Raw genomic sequence first — 14,200 nt, forward strand, 5'->3', positions numbered from 1 at the left:
ATACCAAGAGAACCATCTGCCCGATAAAATGGCCCTTGGGATATTCACGGTCTCTACCAATCACTATCCAGAGAAGCAATACAATGCTATGTTCCAATTACTGCAAAACAGCAAGCATCGAGTACTCCTTTGGTTGTCACGAGAACTGCTGGAATGCAGCTCGCCAGTCTCATACAGCCATGCATAGGCAAAGTTTCCATCCATCTTCTGGACCTGAGCATGTACAGACTGAGAATTCAAACTGAAGCTGTGTGTCCGGTGTGTATGTGAGAATACTAGGGACGTAAACTTGGGGTCTTGTGTATGCAGAGAAGCCATCCACTGGGCCACATCACAGCCTGAGACTCCCTTGCCACTGTTTTCCACTTGAGGTACACGCTGTTAGGACAGATGCCTGGATTACCCCAGTAAAGATGAAGTAAACAAACACAGGCCTTGCCCACATACTTCAGAACCAAAGAACCCAATCCAGTTTCTGGCCACAAAGAACTAATCAGTTTTAGAGGGACACACCACTAACACTCCAGAAAGATCTGGAACATAGAAAGAAAAGTTGGGTTAGTAGGAGCCCAAACCCACAGTTCCCACGTTACAGCCACTCACTAAGGTTTTTTTCTTTTTTTAATTGAGCAGTAGCTGCATACATGTTTTCGGTTTTCGGTAGAGTAGGGTGAGGTTAGGGGTGGTGTGTACCCCGTGTCATCCAGAGAGATATCCAACCACCCACAGCACCATTCACGAAGTATCCATTGTTTGAACAGTCTCTTCTAGCACCTCAATCTCCAGAGGAGTGACTTTCTCGGTGAGGACAGCGGTAGTGCCTTTCTCACATCTGTACCGGCCAAACCTAATGAGAAAAATAAAAGCAATTAGATTTCTGCTCAAGTGCCCAACTGAGATCAGGACAGAGACATTCTAGCCAGACAGCAAGAGGCTTGACTGGAGTCCTGACTCTGGGGACTCCACCTCTGTGGCTTCAGGGAGTCAATCTCCCTTCACTTCCAAATGCTACAAACAGTACAGTTTTAAGAGGTATGTATGTGTCAGACAATACTTAAGAGATAATAGAAAAAGCACTGGTTTTCAATTTTCCTTATACACTCCACCATCCTCAGCAGAGCTAGAAGCTACTTGGTCATGTGACTTGAGGCTTCCACTTCCTTAAAGTGATCCTGTGCATCAAATGTGAGTGATGTAAATATGGCCTTCTGCCCCACACCTCTAGAAGCACCAGCAATACAACACAGTCCACAAACAAGTTCCATGCTCCTCACTTCAGACAGCATTCAAGGTCACCTGTCCCTGCACGGCACAGTGGATTACCACTAGGACATACCCCAAGGAGGCGTGTCTCTAAGCACAAGGTTCTCACCCTGATCCACAACTTCTCCAGTCCTGAGTCTGCCAAAATGTGGTACTAGTCAACTGTTCCTGTCATGTCCCGCTGAAGTGATAGATAGTTCCGTCAAGCTCGTATCCCACCAATGGAAACTGTGCCATTATCACATGCTCCTAGAAAATGTGTCCCTTCAAACAGGCCTTTGAGCTCTAACAGAGCAGAAAGCGGGTACATGACAGCTCAGGTGGACTTTAGGAGAAGGTACACTTTTTCAAAACACACCTGTCCTTGTTCCCTTAAAGTTTAAAAAGGTCTCTTGGCCCCTACCTTGCTGGGCCACTGGCAGTTAAGTGTTGCCTTGATACAATGGCCCAAGTGGCTAACTCATTTGACCTTTATGCTGTATTTAGGGGGAGTGGACACAAGGGCCCTTGTACCTTTTGGGTAAGGCTGTTGGTCTTAGCAGCATGCAGGGCAGCAGCCAGGTCCATGATGGTGACAGGCATGGAACAACTGGCAAGCCTTTGCCCTCACCTGTTCCTTCTGGAGAGGGTTCCCTCATCCAGGCAGCATTCTCATAACCACTGACGAGTTTAAAGGACAGTGGGGTTCTAGAGTGTGTCGATATTGGAACCACTCCAAGGCAGATTAGTGCATACCAACTATGTTTAGCGCCCCCCCCTCCAGTCACTTTGTTGGATCCATCCCCACCCCAAAGGCTAGGAAGGGAACCCAGAGCCTCCCACATTCTAGGCAAGTGTTCTACCACAAAAACCACATCCCTGGCTCTACAGAGCTACCTTTAGCACAAAAGTTCCTTTTGCAACCACACCCACTTTTCGAGGATGGCTTTTAGAACTCTCTGCCTGGGTGAGTATCATTCAGCCCACATGGAAGAGAAGTACTCCCTAGTTCTCTTCCCACAGGATCAGCATCCTTCAATGGAAACTGCTTTCCCAACCAGCCCTGTATCTGAGAGCTTCCCTTTTTACTAGGCCTGAGGAAATGGGACCACACTAGCCTAGCTTCATCATTTCAAACACAGGGCTGATATTCAGAGCCACCATGCCAGCCGGTGGCCATCCCTGTCACTCACCCCAGAGCTGTCCGACACTGTTTCCACAAAGCTGAGAACAGCCTACAACGAAGCACTATTAGCACTGAAGACACATCCTTTTCTTGTGATCTAGAGCTAGGGCCCCTCAGTGGGTATAGAAGCAAGCCTTTCAGAAGTCCTGTGCTACTAAGTGCTTAAAGTAGCTGCAAGTAGCACCCAGAGTGCTCAAGTAGCTGCAACTGTCAATTAGTGAGCTACAGGTACATGCAAACACCAGTTACCAGGTCTTTTGGACCTAGAACATCACAGCTCAGATCCTGGCTTGCACCACTGAGGTAAGGCATCCATTGATGTAGGCCACAGTTCCAGTGACATGACCGTAGCATAAACAACACTGGTACATACCATGGCCACAATTCAGAGGCTTATAGCCATGGGATTAGAACTTTTAGGATGCGTTGGGCCAGCCTGAAGAAAAGCTGTGGGCTGGCTACCATGAAACCTAAACACTTCACAAGATTCCATATAGGACTTAAGATAGATGCTGAAGAAATCACAGGGGTGGGGTGGGGCAGGGACACATACTTCAATGTCTCAACTCAGTCTGAAGCTCTCTCTTGGACCCATTCCACTTTTCCCACCAATACACGACAGGTTGAGACACTTTTCCATGCCTGACCACCACTGGGATCATAACGTACCCCTGACTCAGAGGACTGTTACATAAGCTGCTCTGGGACACGTGGCTTTTCTCAGTGCAGGAAAGCATCCAGAGAGTCCAATCTGGCATGGAGATGCCAAAGGTGATAGACAGGAACAATGGTATCCCTTTCACTTACCTGGTCCCTTTCTTGTTGGGCACTGAGTATGGACGAAGAAAGTCCAGCTTGCTCTTGCTGATAACACACAGATCAATGTTGCTTCCAGACCCCAAGTCATTAAAGATGCCAGCTGCAATAGCTTCACTCACTAGCTTCTTGGCTTCTTCCTCCTGAGAAAGCAAAAGGCAGCCATGACAAGTTATGCCCGTGGAGAATGGCAGCACACATAACAGTTCACAGGTCTGTTTGTTCATGGGTGCTGCTTAAAACCTCCTAGAGCCGGGCAGTGGTGGCGCTTGCCTTTAATCCCAGCAGTTGGGAGGCAGAGGCAGACAGATCTCTTTGAGCTCCAGGACAGCCGGGGCTACACAGAGAAACCCTGTCTTAAATACCACCACCACCTTCCTAGAACTCCAATGGCTTGCCTACAACTCTTCGGTGCTAAGCAGGGGCCTGGACTTTTCAAACCTGTTGTGCCCATGCCCCTTTTTCACTACAGTGTCTTCCATTATATGCTATCAGTATCTGTCATTTAAAAAAGGACTCAGTTTTTTCTAAGGGCTGGGCAGTACATATTTTAGGTTTCAGGGCACATTTATTGTCTGTTACAACTATTCAATGCCAACACCCAGCATATAACAGCCAGAGACTATGCATAAACAGCGTGATTATCTGTCCCAATAAAACTTTATTAACAAAAATGGGTGTTAGGCTGGATTTGACTCCTGGACTTGCTAAATGATCAAAATATCTTAACATTGACTCCAGGATAGAATCCTCCTATCCAATAATGGGTAAAGACAAAGCTGCAGTTTATAAAATCAAGGAGTAAGGTGAACAGGTACCCTCCCCCAAAAGAGAAGAGGAGGAGAGGGGAGGGGAAGGGAAGGGGAAGGGTAGGAAGGGGGGAGAGAAGGAAGGGGGGAGGAAGGGGGGAGGGGAGGGAGGGAAGGAGAGGGGAGGGAAGAAGGGAAGGGACAAATAGAAACAAAAAAAACCTATGGAAACCAACTTCTTGTAACACAATGGACAAAATCAGCACTGTGAGGCTGAGACAAGCTGATAAGAAAACACAATCACAATTCTGGGGAAATGCTGGCACAGCCAAACTCGAGACCACTTGTCTCCACTTAACCTATGAGACTACAAGTTTATTAAAGTGACTTGCTATTTCTCCCCCAAATTTCTCCATAACTTATTTAATTAAAATAGTCATCATATGCCAAGGGAGACACTAGGACCACAGACAGAGGTCCCAGAACTTCATCCTCTTGGGATTTTAAGAGTTCACTGGGAGCATCAGGCCCATGTGACAGCTCCAAGGCATGTCAAGGGTCAAAGGCTGAGTAGGAGGGACAATAATAGCTGCCTCTGCAAAGCTTCAAGGAGAGCTGAACGCAGGCTATAAACAAAGGCATCCAGGAAACAAGAGTAATACAGGCAGCACGGCAGAACATGGACCCACTATGCTGAAATCCTTTATGAAACAAGCAGAACTGAGCCAGCCTTTCCTAGCATGTGCTGCTGCTTCCCAACAGCAAGGGTACAGATACTTGAGTCCAGCAAAAATGTGCATCTCAGTAACACCACTTCCAACTTCAAGCCCGTGCCCGGACTGCTCCAAATTTGGTCTAAGAACCTTGATGGGCAGATTCAAGGCTTCAAGTTGTGAGAAGATCTGAGCCAGGTTTGAATACTAGTGACAGGAGTGCCCTCTACAGACCCAGAGGAGGATAGAGAGAGCTCTCAAAGAGTGGGAGGGATCTTTAGCAAACCAGCAGCCATCCAGCTTTGTGAGAAGCAAGTTACTCTCCTGTACCTCTGCAGTGCTGTGAATTCACCTCACAGGATCATCTAATCAGGCACTCGTGTTTCTGAACAGTCCCACAAAAGCCTTACCAGAAACAAGGAAAAGGTAGTATACAGGAGACGGTAGTGGAGACTGTTCCCACATAGAAAGCAAATCCCAATCACCAGCTTAACAAATGCAACCTCATTCCATCTCTGTGTGCTAACCAACCTTAGATGTGCATGTGCACGCACGCTGGGAGTGCCCTGCTTGCTCCCCTGTTCGAGGCTTCCGACCTTCTCCCCTTCTCTTTTCTTCACTTAACTACTGCCTTTGTCTGTTCTCGTCCCTTTAGCTGGTGCTCTGAGTGAGGCACATGGGACAGAAAAAAATACCCAACAGGCTGCACTTAGCACCACAGACCTTAATTCCCAAGGGAGGATGACATTGAGGGCATGGAAACAGATGAACTGTTGTTACACACGCCTGTCTAGCCTGTATTCACTCATTCACCTGGGCAGGAGGTGCTACAGAGTGCAGGTGATTCTCCCTCTGCTTTGTAAACATTTGGACATGGAAGTAAATCCTGGCAAAAGCACATTTCAAAAAGGACAAAAATTTGAAATGTATTATGCATAATTTGATCCACTTGTAAAATCATCATGTATACAGATATGTAAAAGCTTTTACAAATTGAGGAAACATTTAAAGCTTCTTCACCAATTCTAGAAGATGACTGTTTAAGGAATTCCCCCCTCCCCGTCCCCCATTATGAAAACTTCACATTGAGTACCTGCCATAATATGTAAAATACTGAGCCAGGCACATGGATAATCACTATCCAGTTTTACTCTAATTCCCAAACATCTACTGAGGCTCATACTAATCAGAACGTGTGGCTGAGAGGGAGCCCCAAGGTCACACAGCTAGCAAACAGTAAATAGTAAAACAGGCTGTGGTAGCCACAAACCATATCAGCTAAGAAGCAACCTTCTTGGGCTCTGGGCTCTTCACTAATCGGGGACACCAAGGCTGTGTCACCGTGAGCCTTAATACCTAGGTTAAGTTTAAGGACGGCAGCTACCAATTTCTGTCAGGCTTGCCAAGAAGCAGCTCCTCTGGCAGTCATCTCTATTAGAGTAGCAGGGGAGGGAGCCTTGTGCTTCCCCCTACACCCACAGACTACCTGATGAGGGCCTCTCTACTTTCCACAGATGGAGTAATGTTCCCACGATGTCCTGTCAGGAATCTATCAAGATGAAGGTCTTAGCCAGGCAGTGGCATACCTTCAGGAGACAGAGGCGGGCAAATCTCTGAGTTCAAAGCCAGTTTGGTCTACAGAGCAAGTTTCTGGACAGCCAGGGCTACACTGAGAAACTCTGTCTCAAAACAAAATATAAGATGGTCTTACTTCATGTTCTTCTCACCAAACTCTCTCAAAACACAAGGAAGTTGAAATGACTACTGTCTACCCATTCCGTACGTAATACTTTCAAGAAGTATTTTCAGAGACCTATTTGAGGAAGTCCTTTTTATGCAAAATGCTGTCTTTGAACACTTTACAAATACTTTACAAATAGACTTCTAGGTACAGCTGCACCTATACTACTAGGCATGTTCATGTTTTCTCTCTAAAGTTTCACAACTAAATAACTTGTTTTTAATATGTGCTGCTGTTATTTTAGAAAACTATCAAGAAAATTTCAGAGGGGTGGGAAACACCACATTTTATCATCTTTGGCCCACAGAATTATTCAGAAAATAGGTTTCCACCTCTAGGAGTCATCCTTTCTAGCACTGCGTACCTCACTTTTCTGAAAGAGCTGAGGTGACCTGGGTCCTGAACAACATCTGCCTGGGACAGTTGCTGCTTAGGTTAGGGGCTCTGACCTAACCCTGCAGACCCTGTACCCCCAGATGGCTCACCCCAGGTGCTCTGCTCTCCCCTACTGCACCAGCATCCTTCTCCAACCAGCCAGCTGCTCGTGGATTTACACTGCTTATCTCAAGGGAACTTGGAGATTTAGTGTTAGAGCAGCAGGGTACATCCTAGCTACTAGAAAAACAGCCCTTCAGGATAAGAGCAGCTTCGAAACACTCACACAGAAGACCACCATGACCCTGGTGACAGAAAAACCTGAGGGTCTCAGGTCCCAGGTCATCTGGCAGGTGTGGAAGCAAGCAGACAGAACTGCAACTTCAGACTCATACTTCCTGCTGTGTAGCTGAGAGCAAGTCACCACTTCTCTGAGATGTCTCTGTAATATGATAGTAAATTCTACCTCATAGGTTTGCTGCAAAATGTAAAAAATACAGAAAGTACCTACTATAGTGACTGGTGCATGGCAAATGCTTAATGGCGGGCAGCTTATTTAATAAAGCAAGCCAGAGTACCCCTAGATGCAGTCCACCTTTCAACAGCAACTGCAGGTGCCAAACCTCATGCCTGGAAAAGGTGGTCCAGACAATCCTGCTGACACACCTTCACCCAATGCCATGGAGAAGTCCCTCTAATAATTAATCCAAGCAAACCGCACTCCCTAAAAGTTCAGAGAATATAAAAGGAGCACTTCCTGCTTTATGGCTACAAAGACCAAACTAACTGGGAATATCAGTCCCCTGGGCCACCCTGCTTCTTAAATGAGATTACAATAAGAGTGATGTACTGTACTCCAAGTCAGCTGTGACAAGCAGCACTTTATAGAGCTATCTGTTTGTCTCCATCACTGCACTGCACAATGTGTCCCTGGACTCCAATGTGCAGCTCCATTTACCGCTACATGACAAATGGGCAGCACTTGTAAAAGGCACAAAGAGGTCCACATCGGCCATGTAATGGTCACCACAGCTGTACCCGAGTGCTTGAGGGGACAAAACAGACCCCCAAGTTCATTAAACTGACCAGTAATGGATCTTTCAAAAAGTGCCTTAGGAATCGTACAGAAAAGGCTAAAATAAATAACTCAGCATGGAAGGCTAATCTGAAATGGTGTTTGATAAATTATTTATACCACAGGCGATTGTCTGCATTTAATATTGGAGCTACTAGTAGCATCTTTAAAAGATGATTTATGTGTTGTAACGCTATTAAACTTTATATTGGCCCACTGCTAGCTATAAAGTCTGCTGAGATTTAGAGAATGAGTTTTAAACTGTCACTGCAACATCATAGGAGATGGAGACTGTATTAAATCTTTACTTTAAACCTGTTATCTAGAGAGTTGTGTTTTGTAGACACTCACAAACTGATAGATTACCTCAGCACCGCTATAGTGTGGGTCCAAAGAGCACTGCAAAGAAACTTCTCCACGTTATCCTATCTAGAGCTACAATCCAATTCCTCTTCTCACTAAAGTGATTTCCAGATAGGCAATGTCACGAGAGTAGAACGTAGGTCTGCCAGCCAATGGGCACCCTGCACAGTTCAGCCTCAAATTAATTTGTGTGTGTGTGTGTGTGTGTGTGTGTGTGTGTGCGCGCGCGTGTGGCTAATCATTTAAGACAATATATTTGTAACTAAAAATTTTAGAATTAAAAAGAAACAAAACTGGTTATTTACAGAAAAATACCATCTGGTATTTTTAGACTGAAAGGGGAGAAAAGGGATGAATGGACTCTCATGAAGGGCAGAGCTCTCTGTCTACTGTGTGTTTTACTGGCTGGGAACAGGGTACGGCAATATGTGCATGGGGAAACCACAGGATGATGTTAGTACCTTCCTCAGTTGCTCTCCACACTTTTTTTAAAAAAATCAATTTATTTATACATACATTGGTGGTTTTGCCTGTGTACTTATCTATGTGAGGGCAGTGGATCTTAGAGTTACAGAGAGCTGTGAGCCAGCCATCTCTCCAGCCCACTTCTTTTAAGATAGGGTTACTTACTAACTGGCTACACTGGATCAGCCAGCCCCCCATCTCAGTGGGCCCACTGCACTCATGTCCTCAATCTTGTATGGTGTACCAAGCACTCTACTGAGCCCCTAGTTTCACTATTTTTTCAGAGCACCACAGAAACATCCCTTTGCCTTCTACCAGGAATTGGAGACAGTTGGCTCTTCTCCTTGGTTTCCTCTGGTGATAAGGATATGAGATAGCATGGTACCCCAATTCTCAGATAGCTTCTATCCCTTTTTCTATTTGCTACTGATCTACATTTACCCACATTAGTTGCCAAAAATTTGCTCCTTTATTGACAACCTATATATAACTCCTTAGAACCAAGTATGAGATGTCTGGGTGGATGCTGGTCACAGGATTCAAAGTTCAGTAAGAAGGGATGGGATCAAGAGACCTCCTGCATTACATGACTACCACAGATGATAGAACTTTCTTTGATTTGGAACAGCCTACTGTTGTACACTGGAGGTAGGGATCAGTGTTTGACTGCCTTTTGGACAGCGGCCCTGAGCTCTACCATCCTTAGCACCATCACCAAGTATGATTCGAGTTTGGATTCCAAAAAGAGAAAACCACACTTCTGCACCACACACCTCTTCCATCTTTGTATCCCAGGACGTCAGTGTGCAACATGTACAGCAATAAATCAAGGAACAATTTCAACTTCAAACACAGACAGACACACACACACACACACACACACACACACACACACACACACACACACACACACAAATATGAAGCTACAGAACAGGCCAATCCAAAGAGAGAAATTCCAAAAATTATACCAGTCTCAACTGGAGACCAATCACAGACAATTAACAGTAAGGAAGAAAGGGGCTTGAACATGATATTTTGTAGCGACCTGTAAATATGCTGAGGTCTTAACTATGCCATTGATGAGGCCTAAAATTTAACTGCTGGTAGGTGAATAAAACTTAAAGAGTTCAAAGGAGTATTTAAAAGAGTCCCCCCCCGCCCCCCGCAGTAGGCTTTCTGCACAAATCTAATACATCCCATGTGTGGCCATATCCTTTTTAGTGGAAAGGCTAATTTGTTTTTCAGACTGGGGTGGGTAGCAAAGTAAAGACATCCAATTCTGGGTCTGGTTTGAGCTCTTGAGTAAAAAGGCCCGCCTGTGGAACACATGGAAATCACTGTGTAGAAATGAATTGCAACTGTGCCTTTAAAGTTAACAGTGAGCCAGGTATTTCAGCAGATACCTATAATCTAAGTCCCTGGGAGACCATGGCAGGAGGATGATTATGTTCAAAGTTGGCCTGGGCTCAGGGAAAACCTTATCTCAAAAACAAACAAACAAACTAACTAACTAACTAACTAACTTGGGGGGGGGGGGGGGCTAAAGAGATGGCTCAGTGGTTAAGAGTGATTGCTACTTGCAAACGACCTGACTTCAATTCCTAGCACCCATGCTAGGTAGCGTGTAACTCCAGTTCTAGGGAATCTAACGGCTTTGGCATCTGTGGGGACCTGAACTCATGTATGCAAATACACACACACTCACACACACACACACACACACACTCACACACACACACACACACACACACACACACAGCATTTAAAACAAAACTTTTAAAAAACTTAAAAAATAAAGAAGCAAAGGCGGAGGAATGTGTCTCTATGATTGTAGAGGTGAAAGCTATTCTCTTGGGACAGGTCAGTGTGCTGCCCCCTGTGGGTCCAAGAGTGCACCAGGATGTGGGTGATACAAGTCATCAAGGAAAGCTTGTGGTGAGTGCAGGAGAGAGTGTAGGGGTTCTTAGAAAGGGTGGGAAGGCCCAACTGGGCTTTCCCAGATAACTCAAGCAGGGAAAGCCTATCACAGCTACAGGCTTGGAATGCACAGAGGCTACACAGTCATAATGGGCCAGAGAGCAAAAATAAAGCTCTAGATAGCCGATCACTCTCTGAGCTGTAGGCTGCAAGAATGGAGACAGCGCCTCAGCCAAGAGCTATGAGGAAGAATAAAAAGACAGGACTGTCCTAGGTGCATGTGCTTACGAGTCTATCGGTGAGTTCTAGGGTAGAAGAAAGAAACTGGAGAATTGCTGTGCTAGACACTCATGCTTACCCAGCCCTCATCTGCTTCTGCAGGTGAGGACACAGGGGTGTACACAAAGCTTGGCTGATGCTCCCATAGGCACTCAGCTATGTGTGAAAAGAGCCAAGAATTTGTGCCAACCTAGTGCCTGGCACCATCAAAGTCTCTCTCCCTATCCTACCATTAGGAAAACTGGTGGCGGGCAAGTGGTTTTGCTGGAATCTGTGAAAGTGAATGGAAAGAAAAATACCTAAGCTTCCAGAGGGAAAAGGACCAAAAGAGATGAGAACATATTGCTTTCCACAAGGAGAGAAAATCAGTGTTCACAGCACAGTATACACAAATATACATTTCCAAGGCTGCAATGAATCAAATGTAAGGAGAGAAAAAGACAAGAAAGTCTAGGTTTAAAAGGAATGTGAGAAATATGCCCAGTCATTCTCAAATCTATTATGTCTTTCTTGAAATAAAATGGCCAGTTCTACAAAAGCACAGAGTCTGTAAGTGAAAATGGTGAAGGCGGCAGGGAGGCTGGACCTTGGGCTGGGGATGTAGTTCAGTGAAGGAGTAAGTACAGCTTACTGAGGCCCTAGGTTCAATTCTCAACACAAAAAGAGAGAAGGGAGGGAAGAAGGCCAAAATGTGGTGGAGAAGGAGACAGAAACAGACAGGATTCTGTACTACAGGTCTCAGCAAAGATGCAGGCCCCAATCTGTGTTCAGGGCCAATGCAGGGAGTGTCCTCTACACTGTTCTTGCTTCCATGGCCTCAAGGTCTAGGAATAATGGGCAGAGAGCCATGGTTAGTTAGAGAGCATACCCTTGTTCTAGGAAACAGTCACAACAAATAAAGCAAATTTCAAGTGATACAAAATTGTTCACAGAATGTGGAGGTCTGCTCAGCTCCACATGAACTCATCCCTGGATGCAAGCACATAGTGCAGGCACCACTGTGCCAGTGATGAGGTCTGCGCAGAGCCTGTCAGAGAGGAACAAGCCGTAAGGAGAAAGGGATAGGTAATCTTACTATGGCAAAGTAAGAGCTACCAAAAGGCAGGCTTGGCAATGAAGTTGTGGGTAGTCAGAGGTTTCATGAGTCAGGTCATGAAGACTGGGTCAAGTCTGAGACAGGTGAAATCAAGTCAACACAAAGAGCAGAAGTGGTGCAGGAGAAGAGTCAGGACCTGGGAGTGAGGCGGGTAGTTCAGTGGAGCTGAATTCCTGAGAACCTTCTATATCACACAGCCTCAGCTCTGCTAAGCACTGGGAAGCTAAGGGCTGATATAATTAGATGTGTGTTTACAGTAGAACCTGGAACTGGAAGCATCGGAGAAGAGACCAAAGCAGGAGCAGGTCCTGGAGAGGACAGCCTGGTCCACTGGTATGAAAAGAGGAAGAAGTGAGCAAGTTTTAGTTCAGGAAGGGTCAGGAGAGGGCGCTCACCTTGATTTCTAGCATCTCATGGTCACCACTCCTCTGAATGAATGCAGCCTGTACACAAGGGATCTGTATAACTTCTTGGCAACTATTTTTTCTGGTGGGTTGATAGAAAGACAATAATTGATATAATCCCTACATAATAACAGGCTTCTATAATAGATTCCCTAAAAGATGTCACCAGAAAGGGAAAAGATCAAGTTAAGGTAGAATCACTGAAAGTTTACTGAACTTACAGGAGAGGGGTGACAAGTAACATAACAACAAAACCCCACCTGGGCAAGAGTCAACTTGTAAATGTCATTTCCCATCTCATGAATGGCAGGACTATGAAAAACTTCCATCTGGCCCCTAGAGTACCACTGAATGAGGACAAAGGATTGGTTAACTTGGGCACAAGAGATGCAAGTGTGTAGAAAAAAGCACCAAGGGGCCACCATAGGCACGAGGATGGCGGCCCTGTGTGAGGTCAACATATAAGGAAGGAAAAGTAGAAAGGCTTAAGAATGGTAACGGGTGGAGTGTGGTGGCATACATCATTGCTACCAGGAGGCAAAGGACCTCTGTGAGCTCAAGGCCAACCTGATCTACCTTGTGAGCTCTAGGAGCCAGGGATGCATAGTAAGACTGCTTGAAAAACAAAACAAGAAAGAATGGTAACCTGGGTAAGGGCAGGGAAGAGGGACCAACCAGAAGAGGCTAACAATGAGGACCCCTCTAAGGACCAAGCCAATAACCTTTTACTGGGCCCCCAAAGAAAAGTCTTCATATAGACTCTCAGTTCCTTAAGGACAGAGAAGAGATGCTTCTAAAAGGGTACAAAGAAGCCAGATGTGATGGCAACCCTTCGTATCTCAGGATTCAAGAGGCAGAGGCAGAGGCAGGAGGTTTGTTCCAAATTTGAGCCCAGCCTGGTCTGCATAGTTCCAGTCAATCAGGACTACGAAGTGACTCCCTATCTTGAAAGAAAGGAATGAAGAAAGGAAGAAAAGGAGGAAGGGACAATAAAACTTCTAGAGTTTGGATATGATAGGCATATTTTAAGAACTAGAGAGTATGTTTAATTTTTACGTTTTTTAAATGGAGGGGTGTCAATCTTGGTGACAAGCACCTTCACTGCTGTACCGCCTTATTTAACCTTGACTTCAAGAACATACGGGAATAAAGACCAAGCATGAACCCAGCCCTGCTAATGACTAGCTGTGTGACCTCAGTGGTTTCATCACACAGCAGTTTTAGGTCTTGTCTACAAGAGACCCAAAGCTAGCACAGCACCTATGGTTTAAAGTGTTATGTGTTCCTGTGCAGACTCTAATTATACAAAGTTCTGAAAGCACAGTGGAAGTTGCTAGTTCAGTGCTCTGCTTGACTCTTGCTTTCGCTAGCCTTTGCCAACAAGGCAAAGTCTTACTCTTCCAGAACTGATAATAACAGCACCCAACTCAAAGCCAATAAATCAATTATGAAAGTAGCCATCATACTGCAAGTGAAATTTGATATGAAGTCTTAAGTCTTAATTGCCAGTGCGCCTTCCATATAGAATTTACCTCTGTATTTCAGAGGTGGACCAAAAAGCACATTCACATTGCTTCCTCTCTTTTACCAGAAACTCCTAAACAAGGTAGAGAATGCACATCCAGTGTGCACTACACTATCTATGCACATCCCTTCCCACTTACTCTTCAAGTGCCCCCACCCTCACACTCATTTCACAAATGCAAGAAAAATCAAGCAGCAGAGGGTAATAAACCACCCTCCAATGGTACATGACCAGACAGACACTGAAAGGCCTGA

General features: G+C 45.4%; 1 protein-coding gene across 1 annotated transcript in view; it reads right to left on the reverse strand.

Moving 5' to 3' along the window:
* Positions 1-603: 603 nt before the first annotated feature.
* Psmb7 (proteasome 20S subunit beta 7) overlaps positions 604-14,200 on the reverse strand; it is a 57,010-nt gene continuing 43,413 nt past the window's right edge. The window contains exons 7-8 of the mRNA XM_034494459.2: positions 3,236-3,387; positions 604-847 (exon numbers count right to left, since the gene is read on the reverse strand). Coding sequence (XP_034350350.1) covers positions 736-847; positions 3,236-3,387 — 264 coding nt within the window. The 3' untranslated portion in view covers positions 604-735. The remainder of the gene's footprint in view (positions 848-3,235; positions 3,388-14,200) is intronic.

Source organism: Arvicanthis niloticus, chromosome 2, assembly GCF_011762505.2.
Source record: "Arvicanthis niloticus isolate mArvNil1 chromosome 2, mArvNil1.pat.X, whole genome shotgun sequence".
Lineage (NCBI taxonomy): Eukaryota > Metazoa > Chordata > Mammalia > Rodentia > Muridae > Arvicanthis > Arvicanthis niloticus.